This window comes from Colius striatus, chromosome 5 (assembly GCF_028858725.1).
Source record: "Colius striatus isolate bColStr4 chromosome 5, bColStr4.1.hap1, whole genome shotgun sequence".
Lineage (NCBI taxonomy): Eukaryota > Metazoa > Chordata > Aves > Coliiformes > Coliidae > Colius > Colius striatus.
The window spans coordinates 36438925-36452053 of NC_084763.1; the positions used below are offsets into that span (position 1 = coordinate 36438925).

The following is a 13129-nucleotide window of genomic DNA, read 5'->3' on the forward strand; positions in this document are numbered from 1 at the left end:
TGGCAGGGAAGAGTCACCACATAGAAGTCAATCAGGTTGCAAAGGCACCACACTCTATATGAGAGCACTACCCAAAAACATGCCATGTTTGGACACAGATCAGAGGGTTCAAGGTTATCTGGAGGGAAAGACCACTCTGGAACTGACTTCTGTTCTTAAGGTGGGAAGGAGGGGATAGTTATTTTTATTATTTGAAGAATCTAATCAATCAATCAAACAATCAATCAGTCAATGCTAAAAATATAGCTATATCTCCATGGCATGGCCCTTTTAGAAAATTCACAGCTTAGCTAGAACACAAAGCATTCTCAGAAGTGTCCCTGGGTACAGAAAAAGACAGATGATCACATCTCTCTTGCCTGGAGTCCCTGCACTGATTGAGGGTAGCTATGCAGATTCACATTGGCACACATAGTTTCTTTAAGCCCACTGGGAACACCTGACTACATCCAGCCATGAGCTTAATTTTCTGGAGTTCTTTTTGACTTGGCTGATTTGATTAACCCAAGTATGTTAGCTCCATTGTAAGCCTCAAAACAGAAACACTGCAGAAATTCACGTGCCAAAAGACAGAGACAGACTAAGATATGTTTGACTAGGAAAACAAACCAAAAAAAGGCAAATCTAAACCAAAATGGAAACCAATCTGAAAAATAACAATGGTTATGTCCATTCACAGATTAGTATCAGTTTAGCAACCAAGGATCACAACTGCACAGCAATTACTCGTTACTTTAAACAATGGATTATTTGCAGATGCTCTGAAATGTAAATTGAGTGGATGGGCTTGGCTTCTTGTCTAGCTTTTAAACATTTTTTCTGATAATGGCCTTGTATACAGTTGGGTATTTACAGTGGTTGTTAAAAAGATTTATATATACATATTTCCTTTGCTTTTTCACCTCCATGGACAGTAAGGAAAAGGAAAAGGGAAAGGGGAAAGGAGAGGAGAGGAGAGGAGAGGAGAGGAGAGGAGAGGAGAGGAGAGGAGAGGAGAGGAGAGGAGAGGAGAGGAGAGGAGAGGGGAGGGGAGGGGAGGGGAGGGGAGGGGAGGGGAGGGGAGGGGAGGGGAGGGGAGGGGAGGGGAGGGGAGGGAAGGGGAGGGAAGGGAAGGGAAGGGAAGGGAAGGGAAGGGAAGGGAAGGGAAGGGAAGGGAAGGGAAGGGAAGGGAAGGGAAGGGAAGGGAAGGGAAGGGAAGGGAAGGGAAGGGAAGGGAAGGGAAGGGAAGATCTATTCCACCATCAAAACTATTATTTCATTTATTTTTTCTTTTTAAGAGGATGGTTTTTGGTTTGATTGTTGATTTATCTGTTTTCCTTAGCTGCTCATGTTGCTAGGTTCTCCGCATTTATGCTGGACATCCGAATCTGAGAGCTGCTCTTGCTCAGAATGGAGAGTTGTGTCCCCCCGTTCACTCCGCTGCTCGCTAGAGAAGGATGACGATGTTTGAAATCCACAGCAAAATACCGGTTGACTTTCCAGCTCCTCCATTTTCTCTTTATTTCTGATTGCACCTTTAGGGAGAAACTTCAAAAGGTCATTTTTTATGTACTTAGCCGCTCGAGGACACGCTGACAAATTATCAAGATCAGAAAAAAAAAAAACCCTGCCGTCTGACATAAATATTTTTTACATCTATTATGAAATTCCTCACTTCAGCAAAATCTGAAGTAACTTATCAATGTCTGAAAGAGGTCCAGGCATGGAGAGGGAACAGCAGCCTGGGTTTTGTGTCTCTGCCATGACATAATTTAGGGTCAGTCCAGATATGCATGGAAGACCTGTTCAACCCTAACTCCAACAGAGTTCTTGAGCTAGCTTCTTTGAAAAAATATCCTGTTTTCATCAGCAGTCAATACCATTGATGTATTTAGCCAGTGCCAATGTGTAACAAGGAGCTGAAGAAACCAGCAACCAAAAGGTACTAGACAGTAATGAAATAACCTTTCTATATGGACCGCTTTTCTCTCACCTGCCATTAATGGATGCATGTCTACTGAAAACTTTGTCTCCTGCTTTCCAATTACTTCTAAGCAGACAGCAGCTCTTAGGGTAATATACATCTGCGACAACCTCCTTTCCATTGAGATTTTTTCATGGGCACCCACAGTAAATTACCAAAAGTAAAACAGTCTATGGTCAGAAGTTCAACTAGAAAATAAGCAGATAATTCTACACCTTTTCTACTTTTCATTTGTCACCAATTTCCTGGCAATCCTCCTAAGTGTGCATATTTGTACATTTGTACATAAGATGGTAAGGATTTAATATAAGAAAGATCATACTAGCTCAGACCAACATTTACTTGGTCTATGACTAATTGCTGGTAGTAGCCTATAACAAGGAAATATGAAGAGATTTTTTTTCCCATTTTTTTCCAGTCTCAGTAAGCTACTGTGTTAAAGATGTTCTTGTCTTTAACATTAATTGATGGTTTTTCTTAGACTAATACAGTTGTCAAAATGTACCAGCGCACACCAAAATGCTAAGCAAGTGTTTCAACTGTACAAACATGAACTACAAGGAGGGAAAATCCAACTGGAAAACATTACATTCTCCTTTTAGTACCTCTAAATTGTTGTTTTGGTTAAAATACAGATAGGTACAGATAGAGTAAAAAAAAAGAAAAAAAAAGTTTGTATCTTTAACAGTGTAACATACCAAAATCGAACCCTTTCTTACCCTACATTCTCTAATGTTTTCAGAGCTAAAATACTTTTAATTTACCTGCTTGTGTAAGTTTGGCTAAGAACTACCACCCCACTCCCTACAAGTGATTACAGGAAATCTGACACACTGTGCACATTACCTTTTAAAATGCTTATCTTCAGCTTAAGTTAGACAAGACTTTCTGGTAATTCTTTTACCCGTTGTGGAAGATAATAGACCAAACAACAGCTGCAAGTGGGAGAGGTGGATATCCAGTAATGCTAGAAGGTAAAGTATGAATGCAGCCACTAATTGCAACAAGGTATGATCTAGAACTCACCTTCTGAACTATTTGGGTTTGAGCTATGAATCAGATCTGTGGTCCTTTAACACACCTGTAGATCCTTTAACAGTCACTTTGACTAAATATATGAACAAAGATAACCTATAAGTTTGTTTGATGAACTTGGACATGCTTATGGTTATTTGAGAAGGAGTTATTTGGACCAAGGAGTTAGAGATCTTTTGTACTTGAAACTAGTTATTCAATGCTATATGTGAAGAAGTATAATATACATTTTTTGCACTAAAACTGGTAGAAAGAAATGATCTCAGTCTCTTTGAAAAGAAAAAAAGAAGGTGATTTTAGGAAAAGTCTTCTTCTGTTAGACTGCATAATAGAAGTGTATCAGTGGAGAATAGAATGGATGAACTGATATTCCTATTAACTCAACCTTGAGGAGAGAGTCTTATTCCATTAATTCAGAAAATTATTATCTTAGGTATGCAGTCTGATAAACAAAGACAAAGGAATTTCAATTTTCAAATCAGAATGGGTGAATCAGAAAAAATGACACAAAAGTGAAGCTGAAGTTGGTAGTAGCAGTGGCAGTTGCCATGTGCTGAGAGGAGCGTGGAACTGGAAAGGTACCCTGAGGGTTTCTGAGGGTGTTTCTGGGCATCCAACAATCTTGGAATCTGTGTGTGGAAGGACCAATTGGCAGCTGGCAGGTCATATGAGAGGATTAGGAAACAGCTGAGTAGTGCCAACTACTACACACACAGCTAGGTCAAACCATGAGAAGGTCTTGAGGAGCACCAGCAACCATGTGTATGAACAAGTTACATAACTAGTTGGGTGAAGCATGAGCAATAGGATGTAGCATTTGTTGGGAGTCACATCAGCAATTTTTTGCGTCAGTTCCTGTGTCACAGGAAGGGATGCACACTCTGCTAGTTGTTCATAGGATCATTTTGGTTGGAAAAGACCTTAAAGATCACTGAGTCCAACCCCTCCCCTCACACTGCCAAGCCCATCACTAACTCATGGCCCTCAGCCCCACAGCTACACAGCTTTGCAATAGCTCCAGGGATGGTGACTCCACCACCTCCCTGGGCAGCCTGGGACAATGTCTGACAGTCTTCTCAGGTAAAAAGGTCTTCCTCATCTCCAATCGAAACCTCCCCTGATACAACTTGAGGCCATTTACTCTTGTCTTATCACTCATTTCTTGGGAGAAGAGACTGACCCTCACCTCACTGTAACATCCTTTCAGGCAGTTGCAGAGTGATCATGTCTGCCCCCAGCCTTCTCTTCTCCAGGCTGGACACCTCCAGGTTCCTCAGGCATTCCCTATAAGAATTGTTCTCCAGACCCTTCTCCAGCTCTGGTACCTGTCTCTGTACACTCTGCATCCCCTCAATATCCTTCTTGACCCAAAACTGTCTTCTCTCTGCTGTGCTCACCTGCAAGCTTAGGCTGATGATTACCCAAGCTAGCTGGTGCATCCGCAAGCTTGAAATCTCCAGTAAATTAAAAGAGTTTATTAAGCGGTGCTTTGAGGTTGCTGGAAGCATGGTGGTAGAGACTAGGAAAGAGTTGCACCCTGCAGCAGGCAAGAATCAGGTACTGGATATAGGCAGCCACCAAGACAGAACTCCCTACTGGGGAAGCTGCTGTTCAGGTACACCCTGCCCCCTGGGTGGAGGAACGTGGAAGCTGAACCCACTCAAGTTGGGCTATGAGGCATCAAGTGGTGGAGCTTCAGGAGGAAGTTGGCAGACAATGCTATATTAGACAGGGTGAACAAGAAATAGAGTATTATTTGAGACTTTGCAAGAGGATATATTAGGGCCCTGTAGCACAAGCCCCCAGGGTCTACTAGACAAAGAGCTTTAATAGCAAAACCAGACAGCACCTTGAAGAAGAAGGCACTGTGATCTCCGGTGACCCATGGGAGCATGTTATCACATCACACTCCTTCTTCTTATGTACCAACCAGCAACTAATATCAAGAGAAAAGCAACAGGAAATATTTGCAAGGAGAAACTATACCTGCAGCATGTGCTAAAAGCTGCAAAACGAATTGGTGAGTTCTAGTAGTGGGAGACTCTGCTGAGAGGCACTGAGGCACCTAGCTGCCTGTGTGATATATAGTCAGCAAAGTGAACTTTGCTGTTTGCCAGGAGCCAAGATACAGGAAGTCACAGAGAGGTTACCACAACTAGTTTAAAGCAGCAACTACTATGCCCTTCTTTCCATGTTGGCACCAATGACATGGTAAAGCAAATCCTGAGTAAGTCACTTCAAGCTTGTGTATATATCAATGTGTGTTATCTGGGCTGCAAAACAGAGAAACTGGAGCTTCGTGTCCAGTCAGAGAGTTATGATATTATAGAAAAGACAGAAACATGATGAGAAAATTCACGACTGGAAAACCATAATGAGTGATTACAAATTACTTTGGGAAGACAGGAAGGAAAAAGATTAGGTGGAGTTTCACTTTCTGTGAAACAGAAATTAAAGGGTACGGATGTGAGTTATGGAGACCACAGAAGTTCTACTGAATATCTTTGGATCAATTTGTAGGAATTGCCACCAAGGAGAGACTTGTTTGGTATCTTTTACTGGCCTCCCAGTCAGGATGATTAGGCTGATGAAACCTTACTTCAGGTGTTTAAGGAAGTCTCAGACCCACAGAACCTGGTTCTCATGGGTGACTTAAATTACCCAGACATTTTTTGGGAAAAAACCCCAAAGTGGTACAAAAGCCCTCCAACAGGTGTCTGGAGTATATTCAGGATTTCTTCCTGCTACAGATGCTGGACTTGCCAACCAGGAACAGTGTATTGTTGTTCACTTGACAGGAGGTTGTAGCAAGGTGGGTGTCAGTTGTTCTCCCAAGTAAGGACAAAAGGCAATGACACCAAGTTGGGCCAGGGGAGGTTTTGATTGGATGCTAGGAAAAATTTAATCATTGAAAGAATTAGCAAGCACTGGCACAGGCTGTCCAAACAAGTAGTTGAGTCACTTTTCCTGGAGATATTTAAAAGACAGGTTGACATGGTGCTTAGGGATGTGCTTTAGTTTGGAAGTGTTAGGTTAATAGTTGGAATCAGTGATCTTAAAGGTCTTTTCCAACCTAAATGTTTCTATAATTCTATGATTGCTAGATTTACTGCTCACAAATCAAGAAGACTTACTTGACCACTTAATAACTACTAATGATGATCTTGGATACAGCGATCATGACATTGTGGAGTTTAAGTAGGATAAAGTCCCTGGATTTTAGAAGAGTCGATTTCGGTATACTCAGGGCCAAATCCCAAGAAATTTGATGGAAAGCATCCACAGAGGGCAAAGAAGTGTGAGTGCTGGGAAGAAAGCTCAAGAACAGTCTCCTAGAAGCACAAGAACAGTCCATCTCATAAAAGGAAGAAGGCAGAAAAAGAGACTAACTGTCTCCATAAGGAGCTTTTGCTTGAAAGACAAAAAAAAAAACCCCAAAAAACAAAAAACAAACCCAGCTATGGAAAGGCCATTAAATACCCATTAAGGAATACAAGAATCTTGCTAGGGCATGCAGAGATGCAGTTGGGAGAATAAGGCTCAGCTAGAACTGAAAATGGACAAAAAGTCAAGAACCAAGAAAGAATTTCTCAGACAAATGGGCAGTAAGCAGAAGCACAAGGCCAATTGCTAAACTGCACAGGGAAACTAGCTGCTAATATTGCTGAGAAGTCAGAGGTTCCCTTCTTTGATTCTGCTTTTACTGGTTCAGCAGTATCCCAGGTCAAAGGATCAAGTAACTATGACAAAACATTTGATGACATCACCGGTATTGGAGGAAAGGCTGATCTGTGGCCCCTTGCAGGGGCTCAACCCACATAAATTTATGGACCCAGACAGAATCCACCTCAAAGTGTTAAGGTAGATGGTTGACTTTGTTCCAAGATCACTGTCTATAATATCTGAAACGTGACAGAGATCAGGGAGTATCCCTGATGACTGGAAAAGAGCAAACGTCACATCAGTCTACAAGGCTCTATTCTATTCTATTCTAATCTAGTCTAATCTATTTTAGTCAATCTAAAGAGGACCCAGGAAACTGCAGGAAACTATTAGTCTTGCTTCAGTCTCTGGGAAAATAACGGAACAAGGCCTCCTAGAAAATAACACATACCAAATGAAGCAGATGACTGGGAAAAGCCAGCAAAGATTTACCAAAATCATACCAGATCAACCCAACAGACTTCTATAACAAAACCATGTGTATTGTTGACATGGGAAGAGTAGCAGATGTTTTTTATTTGGACTTCATCAAAGTGCTTTGACACTCTCTCACAGCCCTCTAGGCAAGCTGGAAAGGTATAGACTGGGTGGGTGGTGTGCAAGATGAATAGGAAATTGGCTCACAAGGCACATTCAGAGGGTGAGGAACAATGTTTCTTTTTATGTGGGCTGAGAGCCTGTCACTAGTGGGGTCCTCCAGGGATTGGTACTGGGCTTCACAACATTCAACATCTTTATAAATGATCTGGATTGAAAGTACTCTCACAAAGTTGCAACATAAACCTGGGTGACATGTCAGAAGGAAGTGCCATCTCACAGAGAGAACTCAACAGGATGAAAGAATGGGCTGGAAAGAACTGTATGAAGTTTATTAAAGACAAATGCAAAGTTGTACACCTGGGATGACATAACCAAACAGATGAGTAAAATCCCTACCTTTGTTAGGGAGCATTAACCTGAGCCATCATTTCTGGTAAGGACATTATTTTGGTTTAATAAAGGCAATACACATCATCTTTCTTTTGCTAAGACATTATGAGATTCAGCCTAAAGTGTTAGGGAATATGGTAAATGATGAGTTACAGTGAAAGTTTAGAGTAACACTTACTCCCACAAGGAAATGGGATAGGGGTGGTAGGTGGAGGAGGTCAAATATTAAAAGTCTTACCTCCCCATTCAAGAAACAATAGAGAACAGCAACAACAAAACCCTAGGTGAATGGGAGAGAAAAAAATCAATGTAATTCAAATCTTTCAGTAAATGCTAGAAAATAGCTAGAGTTAAAAAACTCACCAAACAAAACCCAAATCCTCATATGCAAAACTTATACATAAATGAACAAACACAAAGCCTGATAAGCATGCATATGAAGCAGTTATGAACTGAGATTTTTTTTTAACAAAAGCAGAATTCACTGTATAATCACCTGGAAAGATCCCAGTCCCAATTCAAATACTAGTCTCTCCCGCTTACTGACATTTTCAGGAGAAAAAGCAAACACGGTGTAGTGAATTCCAAACAAGGGTATAAGCAGTAGTGTAGAGCGAGCCAGTCTCCTGTTGTAATAGAGTGAAAGAACTTTAATGCAGTCTTATAATAAACAACTTGTGCTTCAATTAAAGAAGGAAACTCATAAAATATTTTGTTACAAACAAATATACAATATTCCCATTTGTTCCCAAGAAGTGATTTCACACACACTGTAGTTTGCTCCCACTTCTTCACATTGCTACAATGATAGTACATTAGTAATGCTTAGTATTCTGTATTGTTATTTTAATTTGCATTATTCTAAGCAGGGATTTTTTTACCTTGCCAAACATGAGAATTATCTTGCTAAGGGATTCAGACTGCTACCATAACACAATAATAAACCTCTCACTCAAATGCTTAATCCCAGTGGTGTGTTTGAAATCACTTTTTGTGTATGTATGAATTTGTTTCTGCGTAGGAAAAAATTCCAAGCCAGTAATAAACATAAAAGTAAAAATTCCCTTTATATTCTCATGGTCATGACTACTCTTCAAGATCTCATTTATACTGTTTTAAACCTAAGTCTAATTCCATTGTGTAACTAATTTTCATTGCATCAGAATGAAGAGCCTTTAGTGGGAAATCCAACACGGGTAGTTATAAATGAAAGGTTTGGAAATTAATGTGTGTACTTGTGAGCATTTAACTGAGTATGGATGAAATTCCCCAAAAGCAGTGGTCCAGTCAACACTTATGTATGTTTTAGTTAGTGTCATTTGCTGATTAAACAGCAAAAAAGACCCAAGAGAAAGCAAATGTTTATCTGAAACTAAGGCAAGTGCTTTATTATAGACAAAGTGGCCTAAAGTATTCCCCAGGACATTTGTGAAGCGGAAGAAATATGGCTAATCTCCTTTAAGTAAGTTAAGGAAGTAGATGGAGAAAATAAGCTAAAAAGCAATCAAGATTTTTTAAAGACCTGAATACCTTTTAAAAAGAAAATGTGCACTCTGCTCATAATTACATGGCATATTGCAGACACATTTCAATTTGTTGATACATGCTTGACAATATCCCAAAACTGATGTTTCTGTCTTACTGAAAGTGAAGACTTAATGAATACATCTCTAAGAACTCTCTGAACATATGCTGCTATATCCAATACTAAGCTGGAAATGGGACATCACTTCATTGCTGGTATCCTTAAGTCATACTTTGTACATTCATAGTGATAAATATATCACAGTGTTTGCCTTGAGTTTGTACTGAACACACGATTCATTACTCACACCAAATCTCAAGCCTCAGTGGAAGACTTCACGAATAAAAGAACACAGTTCTTGTGAATTACTGAGTTAAGACATTGAGAAAAGTATTTTAACAAGAGAGAAACAAATTTGGAACAAGCTGATGAATTGCATACAGAGCCTCCAACTTTTATGATCTCTAGGAAAAGCAAGCTAGACAGCAGTGTCTCAGTGTAATGGACTAAAAGACCTTTCAAAGTCCTTTCTTTTCCTTTTTCTCTATGGACTTGTAATCAGAATAATGAAAAAGAACAGAAACATTGTGAAAAAGGTTGTAGAATAACACTATCTCCACAAAAAAAATTATGCAAAGAATGTAAATGTATTAAACTAGCTATGTAATTAAAAAAAAAAGCAAATTAAGGTGGTTAATATGACAAAGAAGTATCATCACTCAAATATGTTACCTGTTATGTTCAGAATTAACAATAACAATAATAAAAGGATAAATGTTATTGTGGTTTAAAAGTCAGAATAGAATGATCCATTAGTATGTTGTGTCTCATCTCAGTCACAGGAGACTGATTTTAGGAAAGATGCAGAAGACGATATTTTCTATTATCAACTTTCTGGCATTAATTACACCTGATTAGTCTTATAATTAGCTTGTAGTATCTTGAAAGATAATGTCATCATCAACTTATTTGAGATACTGTCTTCGATATTGTCATAAAAGTCAGGATGAAAGTACATGAAATGTAATAAGTAATACATTCTAAAGTTTACAGATGATTAAGATCTATAAAGGGAAAAAGAAGATTTTAATAGTAAGAAAAACTTGAGAGATACTAATGACTGTGAGGATAATGATGAATTATGGTTTTTCAAGAGCATTAAGAAGAAAGAAGACTTAAAGCTGTACCTGTGAGACAAGTAAATTTATGTGCAATGGTGAAATGAAAATGTTAAAGAGTACAGCCAAAGATATTAATCCTCTTTTCTTCCCACACTTTCAGACATGAAAGAAACTTGTGGAATGGATCCAAAAGATCTAGCAAAACCTCATTTTCATTCCAACAGGTACAGGAATGTCTTAAGATTACTTTAAAGAAACAAATTGTATTTCAATTTTTGTTGAGGCTGACATTTTATTTTTCAACTTCCACTTTCTTGGTAAACAGCTTAAACACAAGATATTCTCCACCACTATGGCTATGAATGTGGCCTTTCCATGAAGTGTCAGTACAAAGAGATGAAGACAATGGTGTCCTCTGTTTTTCCACACTCCTCTAATTAAATGATGGAAAGACATCTTTATAGTAAAAAGGAAAAAGTGGAAAGGTTGTCTAATTTTGAACAGTCTCTGAAGGGACCATGTGTTTATTTTTACATGGCATATCTACACTTATTAACTGCTGCAATATCTATAGCTATTACATAGGATATAATTGTGCATGAATAGGAAATGAAAATATATATTACATTTCATCTTTGGGTAGGATTTTCTGTGATTGCTACTATTCTAGATCTAAACAAACACAATAACTGTACAAGTTTTTTGTTAAAATCAATAAAATTTGAGCAACTGTGAAACAGAGAACCAGGACAAATGGTCTAAACAGGTTCTTCCATCTTCTGTAAATGGGATGTTACAAAGACACATCTCTAGACTCAGAACTTTCAGATACAACTGTAAGAACTAATGAACTGCTGAGCTGGATACATGATGATGTCATTTGGAATGAATCAAGAAAACATGGGTCCTCTACATCAAGGATCTGAAGCCCCAGGAGAAATAGTGTAAGGAAATTTGTCAAACTTTTTTCTGTATCTGTGAGAGTTGAAAATTGTGCTTAAAGTATCTCTCCCATCAGCTCTAGTTATCTCCACTGCTCTGGAGATGTGTCTTGTGCCATTTCTGCAGGGTCTGTATCTTCTTCTCTTGGACTAATTACAAAGTCGTTTAGCTCAAAAAAGCCATTTTAACTTACATAAGACTTGGCAGATCACATTGTGTGCCACTAAGGATAAAATACAGAATAAATTTTATTCTGCCAAAGAGTTTATTTCCTTGGTCTTAGAGGTTGTCACAACCACTTTTTTTGAGACAAAATGTTACAGGCTGTCAAAAGAAGAAAAAGATCTTCACAACCATAACCATAGCGTTGCAGTTGTAGTTTTGCTATTATCTACTTTATCTTCAATGATGACATCTATTTTTAGTTACATTAATTCCACATCTACATTCCTCTTATTGTCAATGAAGAGTAACAAGTACTCATGCACAAGGACAAATCATCTGTCCCTAAAGAAGGCTTTATCACACCCTAATCTCTCCATTGACTACACAGGGAATCTGAACCCTTAAGATTCTGTGATTCTGAGTTTGTCATATAAGTTGTTAGACTGTTGCCTTGTAAAGTTTAGATTAGAGAAACACCATCTCTTTGGTCATAACTCGGTGATGAATATGTACAAAAAATAATGATGACAATTTTTCCAATAGAATGATAAAAAACAAACCATGAAGATGCAGGATGTCATTAGTAATGAAATGCTTAATATAGCTCATGTTTAATAAATTGAAGTATCTAGTTTATCACAAACTAGATTTAAACATAGATAACGTGACTTTCAAGAACCCTTTTCCAAAAGCTTAATGAGAACTGCAGGATCACTTTTAAAGACCAGAGGTAACATCTAATCACAGTAATTGATTGAAGCTGATTAATTTTCCCATGCTTAAATTGCATCTTTAACAACTTGAAAAGCAGTGGAAGCTTAATGAGACTTTTGTATTTTAACACAAAAAATAAAGTTAAATTATGTTTATTGGACATGTAGAGTTTTCTCAGGCTCCTGTTTAGGCTGAATTCTTGCCATGGTCTAGGTAGAGGATTTCACCTTAGAGAGTTGTTAGTCTGCCACCTTTCTGAAAAACTTCCCTTAATGTGAAATTTGTTTCTCTGCAAAGGCCCAAGATGAAGTCTATGCTGCATCAGGTGGTAAATAGTGAATTTCTATTTCAAACTATCTCCTGATAAATGGTAGTGTTAGTTTTACCTAACTATTCTTAGAATTTCATCTTCTCTCAGTGTAGAATACAGACCTGGTGACTCTTCTCTATTCTATTTGCTTTCCCACAGTGTCAATCTATTGGATGAATCTTTTGAGTATCTTCATTGACCTTGTTCTTAAATACCTTGAGGAGATGTAAGATCACAGATAAAATTTATTTACATGTTTAAATGTGGGGCTTTTTCTCGCTAACAAACATAACAAATGATGAAGCTATAACTTACAAAACAGCCTTTTTTTCATTATTGCTGTCAACGACAACTACTGAGTATTCTTCAACAACAAAACGCTGGCCTGTCAGATTTGTGTGGCAGGAAAATGCTGAGTATTGATTTGTACTCATAAAACTGTTGAGAAATCCAGGTAAGTTTTTCAGGAAACACGCTGTAATATTTGGGAAAGGTATACCTCTTCTAAATTAATCCTGTGAGCTTCTTGTGCAAATAACAGTGAGGTACACTATGAGGAAGTGATTAATTCACATCTCTCTCAACTAAATGGCATCTATTCACTTTTCCAGATAGATGCCTCACTCTCTATAGGCAAATCTTTGACAATGATTTCTGACTGGAAATAGTATTTTTATACTAGGTTAACTTTAGCCTTTCCT

General features: G+C 38.4%; 1 protein-coding gene across 14 annotated transcripts in view; it reads right to left on the reverse strand.

Moving 5' to 3' along the window:
- Window positions 1-1079: 1079 nt before the first annotated feature.
- The window catches only part of ADCYAP1R1 (ADCYAP receptor type I), a 144848-nt gene continuing 132798 nt past the window's right edge, over window positions 1080-13129 (reverse strand). For 8 of the 14 annotated variants that reach the window (XM_061996799.1, XM_061996800.1, XM_061996798.1 and 5 more), the window contains 3 exons: window positions 8148-8277; window positions 7890-7931; window positions 1080-1527 (listed from right to left, as the gene is read on the reverse strand). In XM_061996799.1, the coding sequence (XP_061852783.1) occupies window positions 1318-1527; window positions 7890-7931; window positions 8148-8277 (382 nt within the window). In that variant the 3' untranslated portion in view covers window positions 1080-1317. The remainder of the gene's footprint in view (window positions 1528-7889; window positions 7932-8147; window positions 8278-13129) is intronic. The other 6 variants (XM_061996804.1, XM_061996811.1, XM_061996809.1 and 3 more) reach the window with 5 other exon arrangements.